This window comes from Indicator indicator, chromosome 7 (genome assembly GCF_027791375.1).
Source record: "Indicator indicator isolate 239-I01 chromosome 7, UM_Iind_1.1, whole genome shotgun sequence".
NCBI classification, from domain to species: domain Eukaryota; kingdom Metazoa; phylum Chordata; class Aves; order Piciformes; family Indicatoridae; genus Indicator; species Indicator indicator.
In genome coordinates this window covers 28,348,721-28,372,381 of record NC_072016.1, presented here as the reverse complement: position 1 = coordinate 28,372,381, position 23,661 = coordinate 28,348,721, and the positions used below count along the sequence as shown (strand labels likewise).

General features: G+C 40.1%; 1 protein-coding gene across 2 annotated transcripts in view; it reads left to right on the top strand.

Annotated features, from left to right (window-relative positions):
• The window catches only part of ANK3 (ankyrin 3), a 207,418-nt gene that overhangs the window by 171,662 nt on the left and 12,095 nt on the right, over positions 1-23,661 (top strand). For both annotated transcript variants that reach the window (XM_054382436.1, XM_054382435.1), the window contains exons 37-42: positions 4,739-12,433; positions 13,074-13,148; positions 14,049-14,180; positions 15,620-15,763; positions 18,633-18,720; positions 21,147-21,525. In XM_054382436.1, coding sequence (XP_054238411.1) covers positions 4,739-12,433; positions 13,074-13,148; positions 14,049-14,180; positions 15,620-15,763; positions 18,633-18,720; positions 21,147-21,525 — 8,513 coding nt within the window. The remainder of the gene's footprint in view (positions 1-4,738; positions 12,434-13,073; positions 13,149-14,048; positions 14,181-15,619; positions 15,764-18,632; positions 18,721-21,146; positions 21,526-23,661) is intronic.

Here is a 23,661-nt window from a genome sequence, read left to right as displayed (position 1 = left end):
CAGACATGATTTTTCATAAGAAGAGACATTTTTTCTATAAACGTTGTATTTGGTGTCACTCTGAAAAAAAGAAAAAAAAACCAAACAAGAAAAAACCCTTTGCCTATCTAAATCAAAACTCTTGGATGGTCTGTGAACTCTTGTGTTGTGAGAGCTTGAAGAATTCTGACTGGCAAGTGATGTGTTAGTTAAGTGAAAACAGAACTATTTCTTAAAATGTTGCATAGTTCCAGAGTAGGAGGATTGCAAATTACTTTCAGGAGGGGTCCATTCCTTTTGTCTTTGAAAGATTAGAGAGAGCTGCTGTAGTAGGGAATGTCATGCGAAAGTCCAGCAAGGCTGACGAACGCCATTCAGATGCACACTTAAACATTTGGATGCTTAGCCAAAATGGATTCTCTCATATTTGATATTTTCCCTCTTCTTTCTCCTCCTCTTCCCTTTTTCCTCTGTTCCCTTGCAGATGCTTTTTATTCCCTGGCACCACACATTGCTTTCTCTTAAACTTATGTTCCCCTTGACTAGACCTATGGCATTCCTTTCCTTTCCTGTTAAATACAATAATGTGTTTGGTTTAGCTTTTCCTTCCCTCAGCTCTCTTGTCTGAGGTTGGCTGCTGGTTTTACTTCTTTCCCAGGCTTTTTCTTGCCTTTTTATTTCCCCTCATAATCTCTTAGTTGCTACCCTGCAACAGACCCTTTGATATAATTCCATGAAATCCATAGACAAACTTCATCAGGTCTTGGGAGTTTCCCCTGGATGGCTGCTGTTTAATTACCCTATAAGATCTGTGGCTTCTTTGGATCAGATGTGCTCCAGAATACATTACACTTCTCAAAACTGGAAGAAGACTTCAAGCATATAACATCTGAAGAAGCTATCAGATCTGCCAAGACATCTTGACGGACTGTTAAGGTATCGTCAAAGGCTTGATGGGAACTGAGAGGGAAAAGGAAGTTGCTGGATAGGATTTCTGAAATTTGCTGACTGTGTATGTTGCTTACAATTATGTTTTCAATGGGGGGGAGGGGAAAGAGCGAAAAGAAAAAGTAGTCTTATTCACCAAAGGTCCATTAAGTCTCACTTGCAAAAAACTGGAGTGTAAAAGACCTAAACCCACTTCAGCTGCACTCAAAAAAAAAAAAAGACAGTTAACACAATAGAAGTTCCTGACCACTCTTCAACTGTTCTATCCCTTTTGGCAATGGTTGCTCCTTAGACTCCGAGCTACCCAAAAAGCCTATGCAAAAATGAGTCTGCCAGGAAAGAGCATAGGTAGTTTGACCGTAAGCCTGGGGACCACCTTCTCTGCACACCTGGCACATAGTCAGTATCTGCCACTACCACTGTACCATATTGGTGTGAGGGGAGGACGTTGTCTTGGAGATGTAGCTCTTCCAGACAGCACGCACTGCCCAATACAAAGCCAGAAATGCTGCCGTGGCAGGTTTACATAGCAGGATGTTCACTCCAGTGGTGGGTTATGAGTGATGGACCTCTACCTGTTTCCAGTGAACCTGATGGCACAGATCCTGAAGTTTTGGTAGCAGCAGAAATTGTCCATTTTACTCACACAAACTCATGCATGCATGAGCATACAGATTTTTCTCCTCTGCACAGCTCCTGTGCCAGTGAAGAAGAGAGCAAGGCAGATAGGGTATTCCCCAGCCTCCCTGTCCTTGCCCTTACTCAAGGGAAAGGACCAAAAAGCCCCTCAGTGCTTCCCAGCAGTGAGGTCATCTCAGAAGAAGAATGCAACAGTGGATTAAACCTGTTCAGCCATGGCTGTTTGCTCACAGCTGAAAAGCACCAAGGCTAAGCAGGGGGCCACTTGTATGGGTTCACTCAGCACTTTCAGTTACCAGCTGCAAAGAAGGAAGGTAGTAACTAATCTGTTTTCTAATAAAAGGAGTGATGGAAACTGTTAAGGCCAAAAGTGTCCAGTAGCCAGAAAAGGCCATTAAATAAAGTAAAACCATTCTTTACTCTAAAGTCTTACAGGGTTATGGGTATTTCTTTGTTATTTCAAAATACTAAAATTGTCAAGTTCTCTGCTTGTTGGAGTTATGTCATAGCTGCACATGCTGGTAAATGACTCAATTTTATTTGAACCAGATTTTCTTCTCAGCTGTAGTAAGTAGCACAGAAAACGCATCTTGAATATCTCTGGATCCATGATTTAACAGGAGAAAGAGCTGTTAAGAGGGGAACCTCTTGGTTCGATTGCTTCACTAGCCAGTTGTGATAGACCAGCTCATCACAGCTCAGTGGGGTTGCTGTAAGGACATTTCCAAACACAAATCGCTGAACAGGTTGTTTTGTGGCTAGATGGAGTGGGTCCAGAGGAGGGACATGAAAATTATCAGGGAGATGGAACAGCTTTCCTAGGAGGACAGGCTGAGGGAGCTGAGATTGTCCATCATGGAGAAATGAAGGCTGCGGGGAAACCTAATAGCAGCCTTCCAGTACCCGAAGGAGGTCCACAAGAGGGCTGCGGAGGGACTGTTTACAAAGGCCTGGAGTGATAGGATGAGGGGCAATGCTTTGAAATTAGAGCAGAAGACATTTATATTGGATGTTAGGAACAAGTTCTTTCCCATGAGGGTAGTGGAACACTGGAACAGGTTGCCCAGGGAGGTTGTTGAGGCCCCATCTCTGGAGATATTCAAGGTCAGGCTTGACAAGGCTCTGAGCAATGTGATCTAGTGGAGGGTGACCCTTCTCTCTGCAGGGAGATTGGACTAGATGACTTTTGGGGGTCTCTACCAACCCAGAACTTTCTAGGATACTATGAATGATTTCAGGGTTTGTTTCGCGGACTTGGGACTATATGAACTTTTGACGATTGTTAGCAGCTACTGCTGATTAATCTTCATAACAAAATCTAGATCATTTAATGAAGTACATTGTTTCTTCTTTGGGTGAAAAAAGAAGTATGTTTGGGCTTAAAATAAGATTCCAAGGAAAGATGGATGTTTATATACACAGGCTGTGCCAGTCAGGCCTAGTATTCAAGCTCTCTTCAACCTAAATGTTCTCATACTGCAGTGTCACCAGCCATCCACATTGTTTTCTGGCCTTCAATTGGCTTCTACAGGACCAGCACATTTCTCCTTGCAGGATATGGACCTGTGGTATACTGAATGTTCAATATTCTACAAGTGTGTGTGACTTAATTCTTGAGTTTAGTATTAGTGTTGTTAAGCTCCTTTCACTGTAAGTTACAGTCTGTCTATAAGACAGATCAGTAGGGTTTGGCAAATTATTAGTGTAACTTCAGAGAAAGGTATGTTGAATAAGTTGTTTGGACATTTTAGCTCCATTTCTAACTCAAACTTCAAATAAAAAAGAAGCCCTCTAAGTTGCTTTCAATGCCAACTCTCTGAACATTATTGCTGTATCAGAGGATATGTGCTGTAACGGGATTCCCAGAAATACTGTCTTCTGGCATGACTACCTCCTGTGATGCAAATGTGGTTGATGATGAGTTTTGTTTGAGACGCCTATGAATAAGCTGAGTGTTTTGGAGGATGGTAACAGTGAACAGGTTTGTCCTTGCCAGGAAGTCTCTGCATAATATACTGTTCTTTGCTTTTCTAATGTTACCTTTTGAGAAATGTAAAGTTGAACAGGTCTGTCTTTGAGCTGATACAAGAAATCTCCTCAAAAGGTACCAAGACACTACATCTTGTAGAAAAAGTGTACTCTTCTTTTAATGGCCTTTTGTGAAATTATTTTGTAAGGTTTACATATTTGTGCTTAATAAGTATATAAAATGTATTAATCTGTGTGCTTGTTATGACATGATATATTGTGCATGAATAAAAACTGATTCAGTTGCTTTGCTTGCTCACGTTTATCATACATCATACTTTCCATATTTCATATATGACATATGCTTAAAATCATTTCATGTAAAGTTTTACTTTATCTTTTACCCAACAAAAGGAATATCGCATGAAAACCAAATGCAAAAGTTCCTTTTCTTTCTTTAATTTTGTTTTTTTTTATTTATTTTTTTAATACTGACTTAGAAAAGCTCTTGCTCTTATTGGCTTTGTGAGTGTGAAGCATATCCGAATAGTGCATGGGAGATACAGATTTGAATTTATTCTAGTTGCTTCACAGTTTGCACATCAATTGCCTGTCACTTAAAGAAATTTTGGGTTCTGCATGAAATAGTTCTGAGTGCTTTAAAAAAAAAATAGCTATATAATGTCATTTTACACAAGTTTATATTTTGTATAGGTTCAATATCTGAATAGAACGACAACAGAAATTATTAAAAGGATAATTCTAATATATTCTCAAAGCAGAGACATACCTAAACAGGCAAAATAGAATTGATACAAATATCTCAGAAGTAGCACATCAGAAAGTCAATAGGAAGTAAGAGAAGAAATTTTGATGTGGCTTTATTTTTACTTTATGGATTCCTTCTTCATGTCTTCTGTTCCTCATTATTTGCAGATTTGGTCGCAATGTGCTTTCTGTCTTTCATGTTGTGGTTTTTTTTTTTTTTTTTGAGCAGTCATCAGTATATGGCTCATTCTTATTTTTTTTCTTTCCTTTTAAAAATCTTCTCTTGCCTCTTTCATCCTAATTCATGCAAACAATTGTACTTGCTTTTTGCAATATTACAACGTTTACTGACCAATTTTCTTCTCTGGTCTCTCTGTTTTTCAATCATTTTTGTTGATTTTTATGTTTGATTTTGATTTAACAATTTAAGAAACAGTTGAACGGAGTGCAGGAGCAACAAGATCCCTACCTACTACTTACTCATACAAGCCATTCTTTTCAACACGGCCATATCAGTCATGGACAACAGCTCCAATTACAGTGCCTGGGCAAACCAAATCAGGCTTCACTTCCTTATCAAGTTCTTCCTCTAACACTCCTACAGCTTCCCCATTAAAATCAATATGGTCTGTTTCTTCTACTTCTCCAATCAAATCCACATTAGGAGCTTCTACCACATCTTCAGTTAAATCTGTTAGTGATGTAGCATCTCCGATTAGATCATTTCGGACAATCTCTTCACCAATAAAAACTGTGGTATCGCAGCCTCCATACAATATACAGGTTACTACAAGCTCTTTCGTCAGAGCTCCTGCAGTCACAGAAGCTGCTAGTCTGAAAGGGCTAGCATCCACTACTACATTCCCCTCTCGGACATCTCCAGTGACTACAGCAGGATCTCTCTTGGAGAGATCATCCATAACCATGACGCCTCCAGCATCCCCCAAATCCAACATTAACATGTACTCTTCAAGTTTGCCTCTTAAATCAGTCATCACATCAGCATCTTCACTTTTATCGTCCCCTCTAAAGTCAGTGGTGTCACCTGCTAAGTCAGCGGTTGATGCTGTTTCATCCTCTAAAGTCATGATAGCCTCGTCTCTCTCGTCACCAGCAAAACATGTAGCTGGGCACACAGATGTACCATTGCTTAATGGATCTGTGTCACCTCTGAAATACCCATCTTCTGCCAACTTAATAAATGGATCCAAAGCTGCAGCTGTTTTTCAAGACAAGATGGCTGCAGCTGCACATACTGCAAGTTGTGCTGCTAATGCAGTTGCTGACACGGCTGAGAGAGTGCTTTCAACAGCTACAACAATGTCATTTTCTCCACTCAGGTCATTTGTGTCCTCAGCACCATCAGCTTTCCAGTCAATGAGAACTCCTCCTGCAGGTGCTTTGTACACAGCCCTTGGGTCAATATCTGCAACTACCTCATCAGTAACTTCATCAACAATAACAGTGCCAGTATATTCTGTAGTCAATGTTTTGTCTGAACCAGCATTAAAGAAGCTCCCAGAGTCGTCTCCACTTACAAAATCAGCTGCTGCGTTGCTGTCACCTATTAAAACATTGACTACAGAGGCACGCACACAGCCTCCCTTCAATCGAACTTCATCGCCAATAAAATCATCCTTGTTTCTAGCACCCTCTGCTCTCAAATTGTCCACACCATCTTCTTTATCCTCCAGTCAGGAGATACTGAAAGATGTTGCTGAAATGAAGGAGGACCTAATAAGAATGACTGCAATATTGCAGACAGATGTCACAGAGGACAAACCGTTCCAGCCTGAGATACCAAAAGAGGGTAGAATTGATGATGAAGAGCCCTTTAAAATTGTTGAGAAAGTAAAAGAGGACTTAGTAAAAGTTAGTGAGATTCTCAAAAAAGATGTGTGTTTAGAAAGTAAAGGGTCGGCTAAAGTACCCAAAAGTGATCAAGGACACCTGTCTGAGGATGACTGGGTAGAGTTCAGTACAGAGGAGATTGATGAAGCGAGACAGCAAGCTTTGACAAGCCCTCCTATATCGGTTCCAGAGAAGGTCCAAATTAAAAGTAAAACCATGTCGGAAAAAGATTATAGCTTGTCAAAAGTTATTGATTACTTAGCAAATGATATTGGTAGCAGTTCCTTAACAAACATAAAGTACAAGTTTGAAGAGGGGAAAAAAGAAGGTGAAGAGAGACAAAAACGCATTTTAAAACCAGCTATTGCTTTGCAGGAACATAAACTTAAAATGCCTCCAGCCTCCATGAGGCCTTCAACATCAGAAAAGGAGTTATGTAAAATTGCAGATTCTTTTTTTGGAACAGATACTATTTTAGAGTCTCCAGATGACTTTTCTCAACATGATCAAGATAAAAGTCCCTTATCCGATAGTGGCTTTGAAACAAGGAGTGAAAAGACACCTTCTGCCCCACAAAGTGCTGAGAGCACAGGGCCAAAACCACTTTTCCATGATGTACCCATCCCTCCTGTCATTACAGAAACAAGAACTGAGGTTGTTCATGTTATCCGCAGCTACGAACCATCATCCGAAGAAATTCCAGAGCAGAAAGCAGAGGAGCTACCAGCCTCAAAACCTACTCCTACATTTATGGAGCTGGAACAAAAACCTGCTGGATCTATCAAAGAGAAGGTTAAAGCTTTTCAAATGAAAGCCAGCAGCAGTGAAGAAGATGACCATAAGTGTGTCCTTAGTAAAGGTGTCCGAGTAAAAGAAGAAACTCATATCACTACGACAACTAGGATGGTTTATCATAAACCTCCATGCACTGAAAGCACATCTGAAAGAATTGAGGAAACAATGTCTGTTCATGACATAATGAAAGCCTTTCAATCTGGACGTGACCCTTCCAAAGAACTGGCAGGTCTGTTTGAACATAAGTCATCAATAACATCTGATGTTAGCAAGTCTGCTGAAACTTCACCACAACATGCAGAGAAGGACAGCAAAATGAAACCCAAACTGGAGCGAATAATAGAGGTCCATATTGAAAAAGGTAATCAGGCTGAACCTACTGAAGTCATTATTAGAGAAACAAAAATGCATCCAGAAAAAGAAATGTATGTGTATCAGAAAGACTTACCTCGGGGAGATATTAACTTAAAAGAGTTGGAAAAACATGATGCTTTTCCTTGTTCAGATGAACAAGGTCAGCAAGAAGAAGAGGAGCTCACGGCTGAAGAGTCACTTCCTTCTTATCTGGAATCCTCTAGAGTTAACACTCCCGTGTCCCAGGAAGAAGACAGTCGCCCTAGTTCTGCTCAACTCATGTCTGATGACTCTTACAAAACACTGAAGCTTTTGAGTCAGCACTCAATAGAATACCATGATGATGAGTTGTCAGAACTAAGAGGGGAGTCTTACAGGTTTGCTGAGAAAATGCTTCTTTCAGAAAAGCTAGATGTGTCTCATTCTGATACTGAGGAGTCAGTTACTGACCATGCTCTACCCCTTAGTGCAGAGTTACAGGGGTCTGATAAACGATGCAGAGAAAAAATAGTTACTGCCCCCAAAAAAGAGATTCTCTCCAAAATCTATAAAGATGTATCTGAAAATGGTATAGGTAAAATGTCTAAAGACGATCATTATGATAAAGTGACAGTGTTACACTACACTGGAGATGTTAGTAGTCCAAAACATGCAATGTGGATGCGCTTTACTGAGGACAGATTAGACAGAGGTAGAGAAAAGTTGATATATGAAGACAGGGTGGACAGGACTGTTAAAGAGGCAGAAGAAAAACTGACTGAAGTATCACAGTTTTTTCGGGATAAAACAGAGAAGTTGAACGATGAGCTACAGTCTCCAGAGAAAAAGCAGCATAAAAAAAATGGCAAAGAAATACATTCTAGCCAGAGCTCTGCCAGCAGCAGCCCTGAGAAAGTTCTGCTCTCTGAATTGCCATCGTCCGGTGATGAATGGAGTAAGATGAAGCAATACGCACATGATGGAAAATGCTTTCCCAAGGTGGATGAAAGAAGAGCGTCTAGTTTGCCCAGCAGCCCTGAAAAAAGGATATTTGTGCAACATGCAGAGGACTCTAAACAAACTATGGAACACAAAGGAAGTGCTCAGCAGACTGGAGCACCTCAGGTTTCACAGACTGGGTTTCAGCTGAAGCAATCAAAACTCAGTTCCATTAGGCTTAAATTTGAACAAAGTATATGTCCAAGGAGTAAGGATATAACTCAAGAAGACAAAAAGCTGGATGGTCACTCCAAAATTCCAGTTAAGAAATTGCAAGAAAGTAAGTTACCAGTGTATCAGTTTTATTCCAGAGAGAAACACGCAAAGCAAGTAGAGGTCATTGATGGGAGCACAGCTTTACAGAAAGAGGTGAAAATACAGGAAGATTTTGTTCCAGGTAAAGGGAAAGCTGTTGAAGACTCCCATGCTTCAGACACACAAAACCAAAGAACTGAGATGAGAAAAGGTGTGCCAGAATACTTTTCAGAACCGCAGACAAAAGAACTGGTATATGGCTCAGACTCAACAACAAAGGGACATTGGGACAAAAAGATCTATAGGACATGGGAAAGTCCAGGAACTTCTAATCATAAAACACAAAAAGAAAAACTTGCACATGTCCTGGTTCCAGATACAGTAAAAGAAAACCACGTTGACCATGCTGAAGCTAAAACTGACCAAAAAAGTGAATTTATCACTGTGACAGACCACAAACTGGCAGCAAATGGAATCCATTCAGAAGAAGTGAAGGAAGTGACTGTAAAATCTCCCTCAAAAAGGGTTTTATACAGAGAATTTGTTGCGAGGGAGGGGGAGCATAATGGTGAAGTGGCTGATAAAATACGCAAAAGGAAAGAAGACATTGCTGTGTCCCATATTCCAGTCAGAGTTGTCGAGGAGAAGAGAACCACGCTTGATGGTGTCTATGAACTTTCAGCCAAAGTATCCCAATCAGCTGTGATTAAGGGGAAAGTTGAGAGGCAGATCGATTATGTGGAAGATGAAAAAATAAAGCATTCAGAAATCAGAAAAGTTACCAAGCAGCAGAGCTCAACAGGTCTAAGTCCTCCTGTTGAGGAAGCTGAGCTATCCCCTTGCAAATCGCCAGATTCTTTAGAATGTAGTCCAGGAAAGGAATTTCCTTCAAGTGAATTAGTTGACCCTGGTGCCAGTGATAACTTGGATAAAGTTGCACCGCTAGTAAGCACTGAGGGAGCAAAAGAAATTAAGACCTTACCCGTTTATGTCAGTTTTGTACAAGTAGGAAAGCAATATGAGAAAGAGGTGCAACAAGGAAATATAAAAAAAATTGTCAGTCAGGAGAGTAAGACAGTACAAGAGACAAGGGGGACATTTTACACAGCTAGACAGCAAAAACAACCTCCTTCTCCACAAGGTAGTCCAGAAGATGACACACTAGAACAAGTGTCCTTTATAGATAGCTCTGGTAAAAGCCCTTTAACACCAGAAACACCAAGTTCAGAGGAAGTGAGTTACGAGTTTACGTCTAAAACACCCGACTCACTGATAGCTTATATCCCAGGCAAGCCCAGTCCTATACCTGAGGTATCTGAGGAATCAGAGGAGGAAGCAGAGGCTAAGTCAACATCTGTAAAACAGGCAGAAGTTGAGGAACCACAAACTGGCAAAGCATTACCTAATCACATAAATAAGGACTCTAACAAAAGACCCAAAGGTAACAGAGTTGCCTACATCGAATTCCCTCCTCCTCCACCACTGGATGCAGATCAAGGCGAGTCAGAAAAGAAGCCTCATTATTCCACTGAGAGTGAAATGGAAATGACGGAAGTGAACTTGCAAGATGACCACGACAAATACCAGCTGGCTGAACCTATCATAAGAGTACAGCCACCATCTCCTGTGCCACCGGGAGCAGATGTCAGTGACTCCAGTGATGACGAATCTCTCTATCAACCTGTTCCACTTAAAAAGTATACATTCAAGCTAAAAGAACTGGAAGATGACAAGAAAGAAACCTCAAAATCCAGAATCCCTGAAAAGATTGAGAAACAGAAAGAGTTAGGACATCCCACTTCCGGGAAACCTAATGAGTTTGACATTGGGCTTGATTCACCCCAGAATGATGTAGTGCAAAATGGGAGTAACAATGACCAGTCTGTCACAGAGTGTTCCATAGCAACCACTGCAGAATTCTCCCATGATACCGATGCAACAGAGATTGACTCTCTTGATGGTTATGATTTGCAAGATGAAGATGATGGTTTAACTGAGAGTGATTCTAAACTTGCAGGTCCGGCAGTTGAAACCAAAAAGGACGTATGGACTACAGAAGGCATTCTAAAGCAGACTGATCGCTGCTTTAGCCAGAGTAAGCTTGAAGTCATTGAAGAGGAAGGCAAGGTAGGCCCTGAAGAAGACAAGGCACCTTCAAAGGGTCCAGCTTCTGAAAAAGCCGGAGATAAGAGTGACCAGAAGTCAGGGGCACAGTTTTTCACTTTGGAAGGCAGACACCCTGACAGGACTGTATTTCCTGATACGTATTTCAGTTATAAAGTAGACGAAGAATTTGCAACACCTTTCAAAACAGTGGCCACCAAGAGTCTAGATTTTGATCCATGGTCCAATAACCGAGGTGATGATGAAGTGTTTGAGACTAAATCAAGGGATGATGAGGCTAAGCCATTTGGTCTGGCAGTGGAAGACAGATCTCAAGCAACAACACCTGATACAACGCCAGCCAGAACTCCAACAGATGAAAGTACACCAACTAGCGAGCCCAACCCCTTCCCATTTCATGAAGGGAAGATGTTTGAGATGACTCGCAGTGGTGCAATTGACATGAGCAAGAGGGATTTTGTTGAAGAAAGACTCCAATTTTTTCAGATTGGTGAGCATACTTCTGAAGGGAAGTCAGGGGACAAGGGGGAAGGGGATAAAAGTACAGTCACTGTCATCACACAGCCACAGGCAGGGGACAGCACTATAGAAACAAATGTAGAGAGACCAGTAGAAACAACAGCAGTTGAACATAAGCCCATCATCCAGGCCAGTGGAGATTGCATGGAACAAACCCTTGGTAGTAATTCACTGGAAAAGTCATCGGCAGCAGTAAACGCTTCTAAAGTTGACCCCAAATTGCGCACACCAATTAAAATGGGAATTTCTGCTTCCACCATGACTCTGAAGAAAGATGGCCCTGGCGAAGTAACAGATAAGATAGAAGCTGTGATGCCAAGTGGTCAGGGATTAGAAAATGAAACTGTAGCAGTGATTGCAAGTTCAGCTTCTAGCCAGACAAGCTGTAGGCAAACTGAAAACACTGATTTTCCAAAAGATAATTTTAATAACAACAACAATTTGGATTCATCTGCTGTCCCTACAGATGATAGTACCTGTAATGTAGTGCTAAAAGAACATTTGGAACCGAAATGTTCTCTCCAGAATGCTAATCAAGAGAAAAGCACTTCAGGAAAAGGTACAGGGACAACACAAGGACACAGAGTAAGAGATAAGCAAAAACCACATGGAGAGCAGCAAAAGTCAACAGAATTGGTAGGGGCTAGAGGAAAATCCAAGCTTCCTGTAAAGGCCAGCTCAGTAAAAGAAGTCTTTTCACAGAATGTTCTCCAAAGCAATACAGGGAGTAAAGTGAGAGGGGCTAGAAAGCCTGACAAAGCAAAACAAAACAATACTTCTCCCTGTCTAGAAGCAAGGTCTAGGATTCCTGTAAAAAATACACGTAGGAGTAATCTAGCTAGAAGAACTCCAGCCCTGCCAAAACCAGAGCAGGTAGAGAAAGAAAAAGCAAAACAGCTTCCTTCTAAATTACCAGTAAAGGTAAGATCTACCTCCGTCACCATGACAACAGTTAAAGTAAGGAAAAACCAGCTTAGGGAGGTATGTAAACATTCTATTGAATATTTTAAGGGAATTAGTGGTGAGACGTTAAAGCTTGTGGATCGTCTATCTGATGAAGAGAAAAAGATGCAGTCAGAGGTCTCTGATGATGAAGAAGACAGTACATCAAGGAACACATCCTTATCAGAAGCTACTCAAGTTTACCAGCCTTCCATTACATCGAAGTCTGCTAGAGACATGAGAACAGAGGCAGCATCTATAAAATCAAAGATTGAAAAGGCCGACAGTGAGAGGAGGAGGAGTAAGAGGACTGGTGAGAATGAAGGCAGTCAGGTTTCTGGAGCTCTCTTGGCTCACCTCGTGGAGATCAAGCCTAGTTTGTAAAACTTTCAACTTGTTGATCCTAGTGCATGAACTGTTGTGATTGCCTGTGGAGTGACTTAACTGTAGTTTTCATTCTGTCATTGTCATCTGTATGTGCTGTCTTATACTATTCTTTCTTCCTTCAAACAAATCCTGTACTGTAGAAAGCTAGTGAAGCATGCTAAAGACATTCATGTAACTCAAACATTTATGTAACTCAGAAATTGAAAGATTTCCTTTATGACAGCAAATTTACTCTGTCAAAGTAGTAAAAATAGATGATAATCTGGTCTTGGTGGTTTCCACCAGTAATTGAACAATTTGTGTACAGTCTAACAGCTAGATTGTCAGCATGTCTGGTTTCATTACACGACATCATATAGTTTGACATTTGGCTTTACACAGGAGAAAATCTAAAAGCTGTGGAAAAAAAAATTGCTTTGTAGGTTATTAAGACACACAACCATTCAAGTAAACAATATAAGCACTGGCAACATAGTAAAATTAAAGCTACTATTTATAGTAAACTATTGTCCAGTATTGTGGTTTTCTGTACAAAACCTTTTTAATCAAGAAATTGTAAATCACAGGTCCACAGAGTCCATGTGAACGGACAGATATAAGGATGGCAATTGTAGCTGATCACCTAGGACTTAGCTGGACAGGTAAGCTTTTCTGCTTTAATATTGACATTAGTCTTCACTGTGATGCTTTAAGGTAGTCTTTTGCCAAAAGCCTTAGCAGCAGGCTTTCCCAAATTCACAGTCACCCCAACTTCCCAAAACAAGCAACATGTTGCTGGGCAGAGATGCCTAACAGGAAATGAACCTATAGTCTTACAACAAATCAAACAGAATCTCATAGGGAAAATCACTCTCCTCTCAAGAGCTTCACTCAAGGAGTTCAGTGGATCTATCTACGCAGTCTCAGGGCTGCCCCTGTGTCTGGACAGCAGTTTCTCCAAAGCCCTGGGGGCTGTGGGGAGTCCAGCAAGTCAGTACCATGTGTGGGATTGCCAAACTGTATGCCTGCCATTTCTCCACGTGTTGATGGGCAAAACTGGCCTTTCATGGGCTTATAGCTGCCAGAGCCAACTCTTCCTGGGCATAGGTGACAACAGTACCAGTGCTGAGTTGCGCAGCAAGCTCACAAAGGAGTAACATTCACCAGGAAGAAAAAGAAAAAAACCGGATTTTATAAATTAGCAATGATGAAGTGGTCTCCGTGGAGGGTTTCTTCACCATGTTTAAGTGGCTTACTGAGTGTAAATATACTAAGTGGTCATAAAGAGTAAATACAGTAAGAGCTCACAAAGAAGACTGAAATTCAAATTAATGTCTGTCTTAGGAAATTAAAGTATAATAATAATAACAATAATAATATAGTAATATGTTCACTGTGTTATCTGTGAAGTTTGTGTCGGGTAGTTTTGTTGACACCCGTGTGATTTCAGATATTTGAAAGCCTGAAAGGGCTTTGTGATTTGCTTAGTGATTTTGTTGTTTGGTTTGTTGCTTTTTTTCTTGCTTGTTTTGTTTTTGTTCTGTTTTTTTTTGTCTTTATAGAACTGGCAAGAGAACTGAATTTTTCCGTGGATGAAATAAATCAAATCCGAGTAGAAAATCCAAATTCTCTTATTGCTCAAAGTTTCATGTTGTTAAAAAAATGGGTTACCAGAGATGGGAAAAATGCTACGAGTAAGTTCAAGTAGATATTTTGGTTTTTGTAAGTTATAGGAAATTTCATCTTTTGCCTGATCTAAATAGGTTAAATTGAAGAAAACCTGATGAATGTTTTTTGCAAAAAAGAAAAAAAAAAGAATTTTCAGTTATATTTTTACCAGAAGTCAGAAATGTGTCTCACATATTCAGCATAGATGTAGAAGGAAACAATCTGTTTTCTGCATCCTGATAGGGCAAGTAATAAAAAGATTAGGGAAAACTTTCCAATAGCAGGGAACATGAAACATAGAATGTCTTTGATTGGAAGGGACCTTAGATATTTTGTGTTCCAACCTCCCTGCCATGACCAGGGATACCTCTCCACTAGACTCAGCTGCTCAAGGCCTCATCCAATCTGGCCTTGAACTCCCCCAGGGAGGAGGCATCCACAATCTCCCTGGGCAGTCTATTCCATAGCCTCACCACCCTTGTACTGAAGAACTTCTTCCTAAGATCCAGTTTATACCTACTCTCCCTCAGCTTCAAACCATTCCCCCTTGTTCTGTTGCTAGAAACCCTTATGAAAAACCCTCTGCAGCCTTCCTGTGGGATCCCTTCAGGTATTAGAATGCAGCGCTAAGGTCCCCAAAGAATTTTTTCTTCTCTAGGCTGAACAAACCAAACTCCCTCAGCCTATCCTCATAGCAGAGATGTTCCAGTCCCTGGATCGTCTTTGTAGCCCTTCTCTGGACTCCCTCCAACAGTTCTGTGTCCTTCTTATGATGGCAACACCAGAATTGGGCATGGAAATAGACTGTCTGGAAAAGTTAGGTAGTCTCACAGTATTTCAGGTCATCAGAAAAAAAGTAAACCTTCTAAGAGGAGTGATGGAGCACTGATTCTGATGGGGGTTTCTGTGCATTTTACTTGAATTGCTCAACTTGAAAGAGAGATTTTTATTTTTGTGTTAGGTCAATGGTGTTCATCACCATTCTGTAATCCATGCACTCCTAACACTGTATCTGAGCTTCCTTTGATCTCTTTGAGTGTGAAAGTAATTTCCAAAATTACTGTGTTCTCACAGCATGATTGCTGTAAAGGAGATTTCATGATGTACTGTATGAACAGCCTTACATGTGTCATTACCTGTATGGCTATCTATCCTCTTGTTCCTCATAAAAGGATTTTTACATTCCTTTTATGCTCTAGCAAAAGGATTTTTTTTTTTTCAGTAATAAGTAAACACATTCCTTAAGAACTCTATGACCTTCTTCTTTGTGAAGGAAAACTCTTAAAAGATGGATATCTGGAATAAGTAGAGGGCAGAATGACTGCTTAGACAAACAATGGGGTATTGGGACAGGAATAAATGCCAGCAATTTATAATAAATGCAACGTCCATGGAACTGAGAAAGATGATTATAAAGCTCTGCAAAGCCAAACTTTTGTTCTGATGTGTCTTATTTGTTTTTCAGCTGATGCCTTAACTTCTGTATTGACAAAAATTAATCGAATAGATATCGTGACCCTGTTGGAAGGACCAATATTTGATTATGGAAATATTTCAGGCACCAGAAGTTTTGCAGATGAAAATAACGTTTTTCATGATCCTGTTGATGGTAATTGAATTCCATGGTCATATTCAGTTCAGTGACATGTCCAATGATACAATAATGTTGTATAAAGCACACAGCAACTGTTTTTGACTGTGAAGAGAGTTTTGTTTCTTCTCTCCTAAAGCACACTTATAGTATGATATGTAGGTGGTGCAATAATATCTTAAGGATGTCACAAACACAGGCCTCAGTAAGGTTGTTCCCACAAGCCTCAGTGTCAGTTGATAAGACTGGAATGCTTTTCCTCTGTAATAATTGTGGTTTGAGGCATACACAAATATATATTTTTAAGTACTTGGCATTGCATGCTTTCCAAGTTACCTGGGAAATACACATATCCTTTGACTCCATGTCTACATAAGTAACAGTAGGATTTTTTTCAAAAGAATAAAAAAGAATAAGGGGTGTGGGGAAAGTGCCTAGTAATTGCATAGAGTAAATTAGTGTGTAATTTACTACCAAGCTTCTTTCAAAAAAGTGAACATCAATTTCCTTACGAATTTCACATGTACCATTTCTACAACTGCAGTAGAAAAACAGAAAACTGAGAAAATATCTTTTTCAGCCTACTAATGGGTAAAATCGTGTAATAATTTTCATGTGGAAGCTGAAGAACAGTATAGTAGAGGTCAGTTTCCAACTAGCTAAAAGGATAAATGAGTTCCATGTATAAAACAGAGTTGCTGTTGGTGTACTCAGTATTTATCAGTATGTTGATGATGCTAAATGTTTTTTCTTCTTTAAAATGTTAGTCAAGAGGCACTGGGTTGCTACATTCTTTGCTTTGATTTTTTGTCACATCTATTATAAATAGCTCCTTAAACAAGATTTTTCCTTTGTAAGTAACTTTTCCTTTGTTTTTTTGGGTGGTGGTTTTGGGTTTGTGTGTTTGTTTGTTTTTTTAATTTGTGTGAGTGTGTATTGGGCTTTCTTTGTATTTTAGCAGGATTGTCTTCATTTGGAGCATATAAGCTCAGTGTACCTCCATTACTGAGCAGCATCACTGATCATTCAATCATTGCATTACAGAAATAATTTTCTGTTGACATTTTAAGAAAGTTGCTCTTGAAATGTTGTTTGTGCCTTTTAATAGTAGCATCAGTGTTCTTATGAGAAAAAAACAAACGCTTCTCTGCAGTTGCTTTCTGTCTCTCCTCTTCTCTGAACCTTCCTCAAGCTTCCTTTCCTCACCAAGACCAGACCACTTTTGCCTTTCTCTCAGCTGATTCAGGAAACAAAAACCCAAAACCTCCTTCACAGGCAGCACAATGTCAAATTAACCCCACCACATGTATTTTTCCTTCCCTAGGTTACCCAACCAGTTGTTTGCTGGAATGCAAACGTCAGGTTTTGTTGTCCTTTTTGCATATATATTCAGTTTAATCCTTTTGTGTGTTTTTCTCATGTTTTCATCAATTTTTCTTTTTTCTCTTTATTTGATCAGTGTATCTGATTGTACCCACGTCACCAAGATCACCTCACTCTCCAAGATCACCAAGATCTCCTTACTCACCACAGTCCTCTCGCCTGTATAACTTTACTGTACCTGAAATATTCATATAGCTCTCCCTTGTGTGTGTGTGTGTTCTCCTCCTTGTTAACTTCCTTTTATAGTTTTCTTTTCTCCTGCTGTGTACTTAGATCTGCTATTTTTTAGTATCCTCATTAGGACCAATTTCCATTCCTCATTCTTCTAACTATTCCTTACTTGTGGCTCTGTGGTTAAATTGGAGTTATATATATATTAGTAACATTGTATTGCTGGTATTGTGTATTTTTATATTAAAGGATATTAAAAATGTGGACTTGCTTTACAAATAATACCTACTGACAAAAAAAAGTGGCTGTCCTATCTTATGATCTATTTCTATCTTTAAAATCTATTTCTTAAACTTACAAATTAAAAAAGAAAAAACAAAAACCAAACACTGAAAAATTAGGGAAGAAATATTTCCACTAAATGACTGCAAGAGATTGTATTGGATATAAAGGAACAACCACCCTTGTCCACATTTGATTCATTGCATGCTCGTAAGAGAAAGTGCTATAGCTTTAAGATGTTAAAATAGCTGCAAAATCAATTTGTTAAATCTTTACAGACAATTTACAGGATAGTCCAAAGCACTGGCTTCACTGTGCTGGTCACTGGAAGTACTCATTTCATTTGTTCTTAGACACCTGCACCTCCTCATACATTTTATACTTTATGTAACTCATGAATCATTTGACATTTGCTTATTTGTTGCTTCATGCTTCATCCCAGTCAGTCCAAATGTGCTGTCTTCCTTAGGTTATCCCACCATTCAAGTGGAACTGGAAACTCCCACTGGGTTGCGCTTCGTGCCGCCCACCCCTTTCCATCAGGATGATTTCTTTAGTGACACCTCTAGCCTAGAGTCACCCCTTAGAACTCCCAGTAGACTGAGTGACGTGTTAGTGACCTCCCAGGGACAAGTAGATGGTACAGCAGCAGCACCGCCAGTGGTGACTGAAGAAGATACTTCACTGGATGACAAGCTCGATTTCTCACTGCTTAGAGAAGGAACATCTAAAGATATTTCTGTAGGCGAGAGCCAGTTGGAGGAAGTGGACCTTAAGGATTTTCCGCGGTACCTTGGTAGCTATGGCGGGATATCAAAAGATGCAAAACAAAGGCAAAGTGAAGAGACTAGTAAAACAGGAGTAAGGACTGAACAGCCTGAGAGAGAAAAGTCTGGTATTGATGAGGAGATGACAGAAGAAAAGTTTAAATCTCTGTTTGAGGACATTCATCTGGAAGAAGGAGCTGAGTCTGAGGAGATGACGGAAGAGAAAGTATGGTCAATTCTTAAAGGTGTTCAACAAGCAGAACATGAAATATCTTCAATTACAGGTTGGCAGCCTGACTCATCAAGTGTCACTGAGCCACCAACATCGGGACGCAGAATAGGTGGTAGCCTGCTAGATCGCTTGGATGATAGGTGAGCACCTTTGTGGAAGACTGTGTGTGTGTGTGTGTGTGTGTGTGCGTGAGCAACTTTGCCTTTACCTCCAGGAGCAGTGCTGAGGCTGCTCCTCTGCTATTCTGTGACAGCACATCTCTATACACATATATCTATTTAAAAACTATTGTTTATTCGATATGTCCTCAGACAGAGTTGTCTTTCAAAATACATATTTATCAGATTTCATTCTTATTATGTTTATGTTTCTATTATGTGGATAATATTACTTTTCACGTTATCTATTTTCGTAGAATGGCTTAGGTTGGAAGGGACCTTAGAGATCATGTACTCCAACCTCCCATAATGTCTCTCCATTAGACTTGTCTGCTCAAGGCTTCATCCAGCCTGGCCTTGAATGCCCCCATGGAAGAGGCATCCATGATTTCCCTGGGCAGCCTATTCCTGTGTCTCACCACCCTCATACTCTGAACCTACTCTCCCTCAACTTAAAACCATTCCCCCCTTGTCCTATTGCTAGACACCATTATGAAAAGTCCCTCTCCAGCCTTCCTGTAGGATCCCTTCAAGTACCAGAAGGCAGCTCTAAGTTCCCCCTGAGTCTCCTCTTCTCTAGGCTGAAGAACCCCAGCTCCCTCAGCCTATCCTCATGGCAGAGATGTTCCAACTCTTGGATCATCTTTGTGGACCTCCTCTGGAGTCGCTCCAACAGGTCTGTGTCCATCTTATGATAGGGACACCAGAACTGGATGCAATATTTGAAGTGTTAAGTGACACACAGATGTAACTGCAATTGAGCACTGTAAAACATAACATGATTTGAAACCACGATACTGCATTACTTTTATTTCTCAAGTACCTTTTAACAGTCATGCTTTTCACTGCACCTCTTTGCCTTCCCTCAGGTACTTGTTACTATTTCCATAAGCCAGTTTTTAAATTGACAGTGTTTTTATACCACGTACGTCAAGTATGTTATGCTACGTAGAGTTACTACTCTTTTAAAGAGATGAGTTACAAGGCATAAGAAGGTAAGAAAGATGATACCAAATCCACCTAGTCCCAATATGTTATCTCCCAGCAGTGACTGCAGAAGATGCTCAAGAGAGAAGAGTGGACACTGTTTTCCCCCAGCAGTCTCCCCAGCTCCATTTGCTCTTAGTGTAATGACCTGCTGTGGTGGATGTTTTTTACATATTTATCCTTAGTGCATTTTTCTTTCATGAGTTTTTCCAGCCTTGGACCTACTTAAGCTTTCAACGTTCACAATACGTGTTGTCATGTTCACTCTTCCTGGTACCCACCAGTTGAAGAGCTCCAGCTGCCTTTATTTTGAACTTGGCTACCCTGATTACTAATTGATGGAGCCAGGTCTGCATGAGCTGTGAGCAGCAAAGAATGATTATCTGCAGAATGATCATTTGTCTGTCAGCACTTGACGTCTTTTTCAGCTTTGAATCAGGATATTTTAAGGTGCCAGATAGCGTTAGATATTCTCTTTTGGAGGCCTGTAGGAATTTGGCCATTGATTTCAGCAAGCTGATTGTCTTTCAGGACTCTAAAGCAATTGATCTACTACTGATGCAATTACTGATGTTAAAGCAACCATTCTAATTCTACATTTTATATTGTGTTAAATGTAGATCATTTCTAGAAGTAAAAGGACTTCCTTAAGAAGATAACACCCATTTCTAAACAGATTAATTCAATTTGCTGTCTTTTGTTGGGGTTTTGCTTGCAAATAGCTATAGTATTTTCCTGTCTACAGTTATAGTGCTTATCTGAAAGCAAGCATAAATGCAAAAGAGAAGAAAAGTGGGCATCAGAAATGCGAGTTAAACCTGTCCATATCTAATCCAAGGCAAAATTTTCTTCAGCTTTCCATCTTGTAGTGTCCTTCCTTGCTTTTGGTTTTGTGTATTGTTGAAACTCTGTACTGTGTAAGGATTTATATTCAGATACCAATATTTTTTAAAAGGTTTGACTTAATTGGAGTGCAGATAGTGTAGTCTGGGGGGAAAATAACAAAAGCTATTTGGTCATCACTGGTAATTGCACAGTAAGAAATCCTTTCATTACCTCCTTAGTTAGGGAGCAGGTTAAAGAATTAGTGCCTCAGGGATTTGTCTTATGGTTATACGTGGAAAGGGGTAGATTTTGTGTATTTTTCTTTCTCATTTTTCCTTCCCCTGACAAGTGGGAGGGGATTAGCATAGAACATCTGACCTTCTTTCCAATATTCACCTTATTCTCATTGCTTCTGAAAAAATACGATGATGCAGAAGACAAGGCTACTAAATAGGTGTTTGCAAGCAATTTTACCTTCCTCTGTCTATAGTGTGTGTGCTAAGAAGGTGAACCTCAGTAAAAGGCTCAGTGCTTTCCTCTTCTAATGCGGTTCATGCACTGAACAACTGTCTGTTCTTTTTTCCTTTTTCTTGTAGTTCGGACCAAGGTAGGGATTCTGTTACCTCATATGTCAAAGGAGAAGCAGGGAAGCCAGAAACAAATGGAAGCCTATCCGAATCCACATCAGAGATGAAAACTAAATCATACATCCAGGAATCTTTAAATGATGTGGGAAAACAGAGTGACAAAGAAGCTCTGAAATCAAAGCCCCAAATTTCAGCTGGTACTGATGAGCAAACATTATCATCAACAGCATATCAGAAATCTTTGGACGATACTAGCAAGCCAACAACAGAAGGCAACAAAACATCTGTGCCTGTCAGTGTGAAGAAGATGAGCTGGAGTACTTCTGAGGATGGCAAGCCAAGAACAAGCATCCAAGAGGAGGAGGGAGCAGTAATGTCAGAACAGAAGGTACAGTGTGTCCTGTAATAATTATCATGTGAGGAGTGCCTATTGCTTGACATATTGCTTGACATAATTTTTTGTAAGACTTAGAATGTTGTTTGTGACAGGATGGTTTTTAGCCTTTATGCCTTTTCCATTTATTGATAAATTAAGAAAAATTGAAGTTAGTGGAAATTTAGATTCTGTGGTATGATTAGAATGAATTGGAGTGAGGGAGACAGAGAAGCCAAGCAGGGCTGCATAATCCTCTGCCTGCCTGGACCTGAGCCCTGGAAGAGGTTAGAACAGCTTCTGGCAAAACCATCCCACGTTGCTGGGGAACAGGCCCCTTTCCTGCCCTGACATACCACCTGTGCAATCAGGGCCAAACAGCTCAGCTGTCCTCCCATCTGTTTCCCATAAAATTCTAGTGTTGCCACTGGTTTCCACTCTTTCTGTGACATTGAAGTGAACAAAAAGATAACGGGACTCTTCAGCCTCTATCCTGCTTCTTGTCCCAAACATTCCATGCATTTTTTCGCTGTTAATTTACAGGGGGGGAAGAAGGGGGATAATATTATTATGTTAGGTTTGGATTTTTTTGTTTATGGCTTCATTCGTCCCCACTCCAAAGTGCATTCAGCCAAGAGGAATCAAAAAATTTCCAAATGTGTAAAGCACTTTTCCAGGTGGTGATTCTTTCTTCTTCAAGTACTGCAGAGGGACTGCCCTTCATTTCTGCCTTTCTTGGCTTGCACATCCTTCACTGCAGGACCTCAGTAATAAGTTTTTTTTCCTGACAATGAACAGTTTAGTAACTTTCTCAGTTGCTTATGTTTATTTCCCAGATGCTTTAAAGAAAAGCTGGTTCAAAGAATGGTTTATAGCCTCCTAGCTCTGTGCACCTCTCACCCAAGCAGTGAGAGGGCTGCCATGGATTAGACCACAGGGCTGGCAGGGACCCAGGCTGAAAAAGGGAATTGCAGTGTTTATTTTGCATCATTCTCTCTGCAGAGATTGTCTTTTCCAGGAGAACATTGTAACTTCTGGAAGCAAGAATTGCTTCTATATGACATAGCTCCCTTTTTTTTTTTTAAGTTGTAGCACAATAAGAATATTGGTAGTGGTGGGCTGCAGTAAATCATTCAGGTTTAAATGAGTTAATTTTAAACTATTCTTGATTATACAACCCAGAGCTCTTTAAATGGATGGCAACATAATCAGTCTCAGCAGTAATGCAGCATATGATTGCTATTATCTTGTTATTAGCTCATGACACAGTTGAAACAGTGAGGATCTTTCCTAATGTTCGCTAATTACTGGAATACTTTAAAAAAATATCACTAAGAACCTTCTGAAAAGGCAGTTGAAGGCAGATGGCAGAGTCTCTATAGTCTCAGTAGGCTTTGGAGCAGAACTTGGTTAGTTTGAACAAAGAGATGAGCATAGATGTGCACAGTAACATGCTGAGGGTGTGCAAAAGTGCTGCACTTCCCATTCTGGATTCCCATCAGTGAGAAGATAAGTTGTCATCCACTTTGATGTGCTCTTTACTTTTGGATATCCCATCTGGACTGGGAAGAATAAGCATGTGCCTTTCTCATGCATAGTTCTTGCACTGTGTTTGCTTTATTGGTAATGGGTAATAATCTTCTAAATGACAAATCTTTTTGTACACATGACCTTTGAATAAACTGGTATCAGAAAATAACATCATTTCTAAACGTAGGTCTCTCCCAGTGCCTGAATGGGTGGCAAAATTTTGTTATTTAGAATGACAACCAGAATTGCTTATAATGTTTTGTTGATATTTCTTCAAGAATATCTTTCAACCTAATTTGAAGGCAATCCTTTATTTCCTAGCAAAGACCAGTTCATGGTGCTGTCATAAAAATGGAAAAAAAAAAATCAACTGCAGGCTTTCTGCAAGACATTGTTCACCAATGCTCCATAAAGCAAAAAGTATGAAAGAAAGATTTTTATCTGTGGGCAGAAAGGGGGAGTAAAATAAAATTACTTCCCAAAGTAAGAGATTTTTTTTCTTTGACCCATTGGGAAAGAGCTAAGAAGCAGTAGTCATCCACCTGCAGGGTAAGGCCTGTGTCAGTGTTTTGGCACACAGTTTGCAGCAAGACATAAACTCAGATGACTGATATTAGGCTG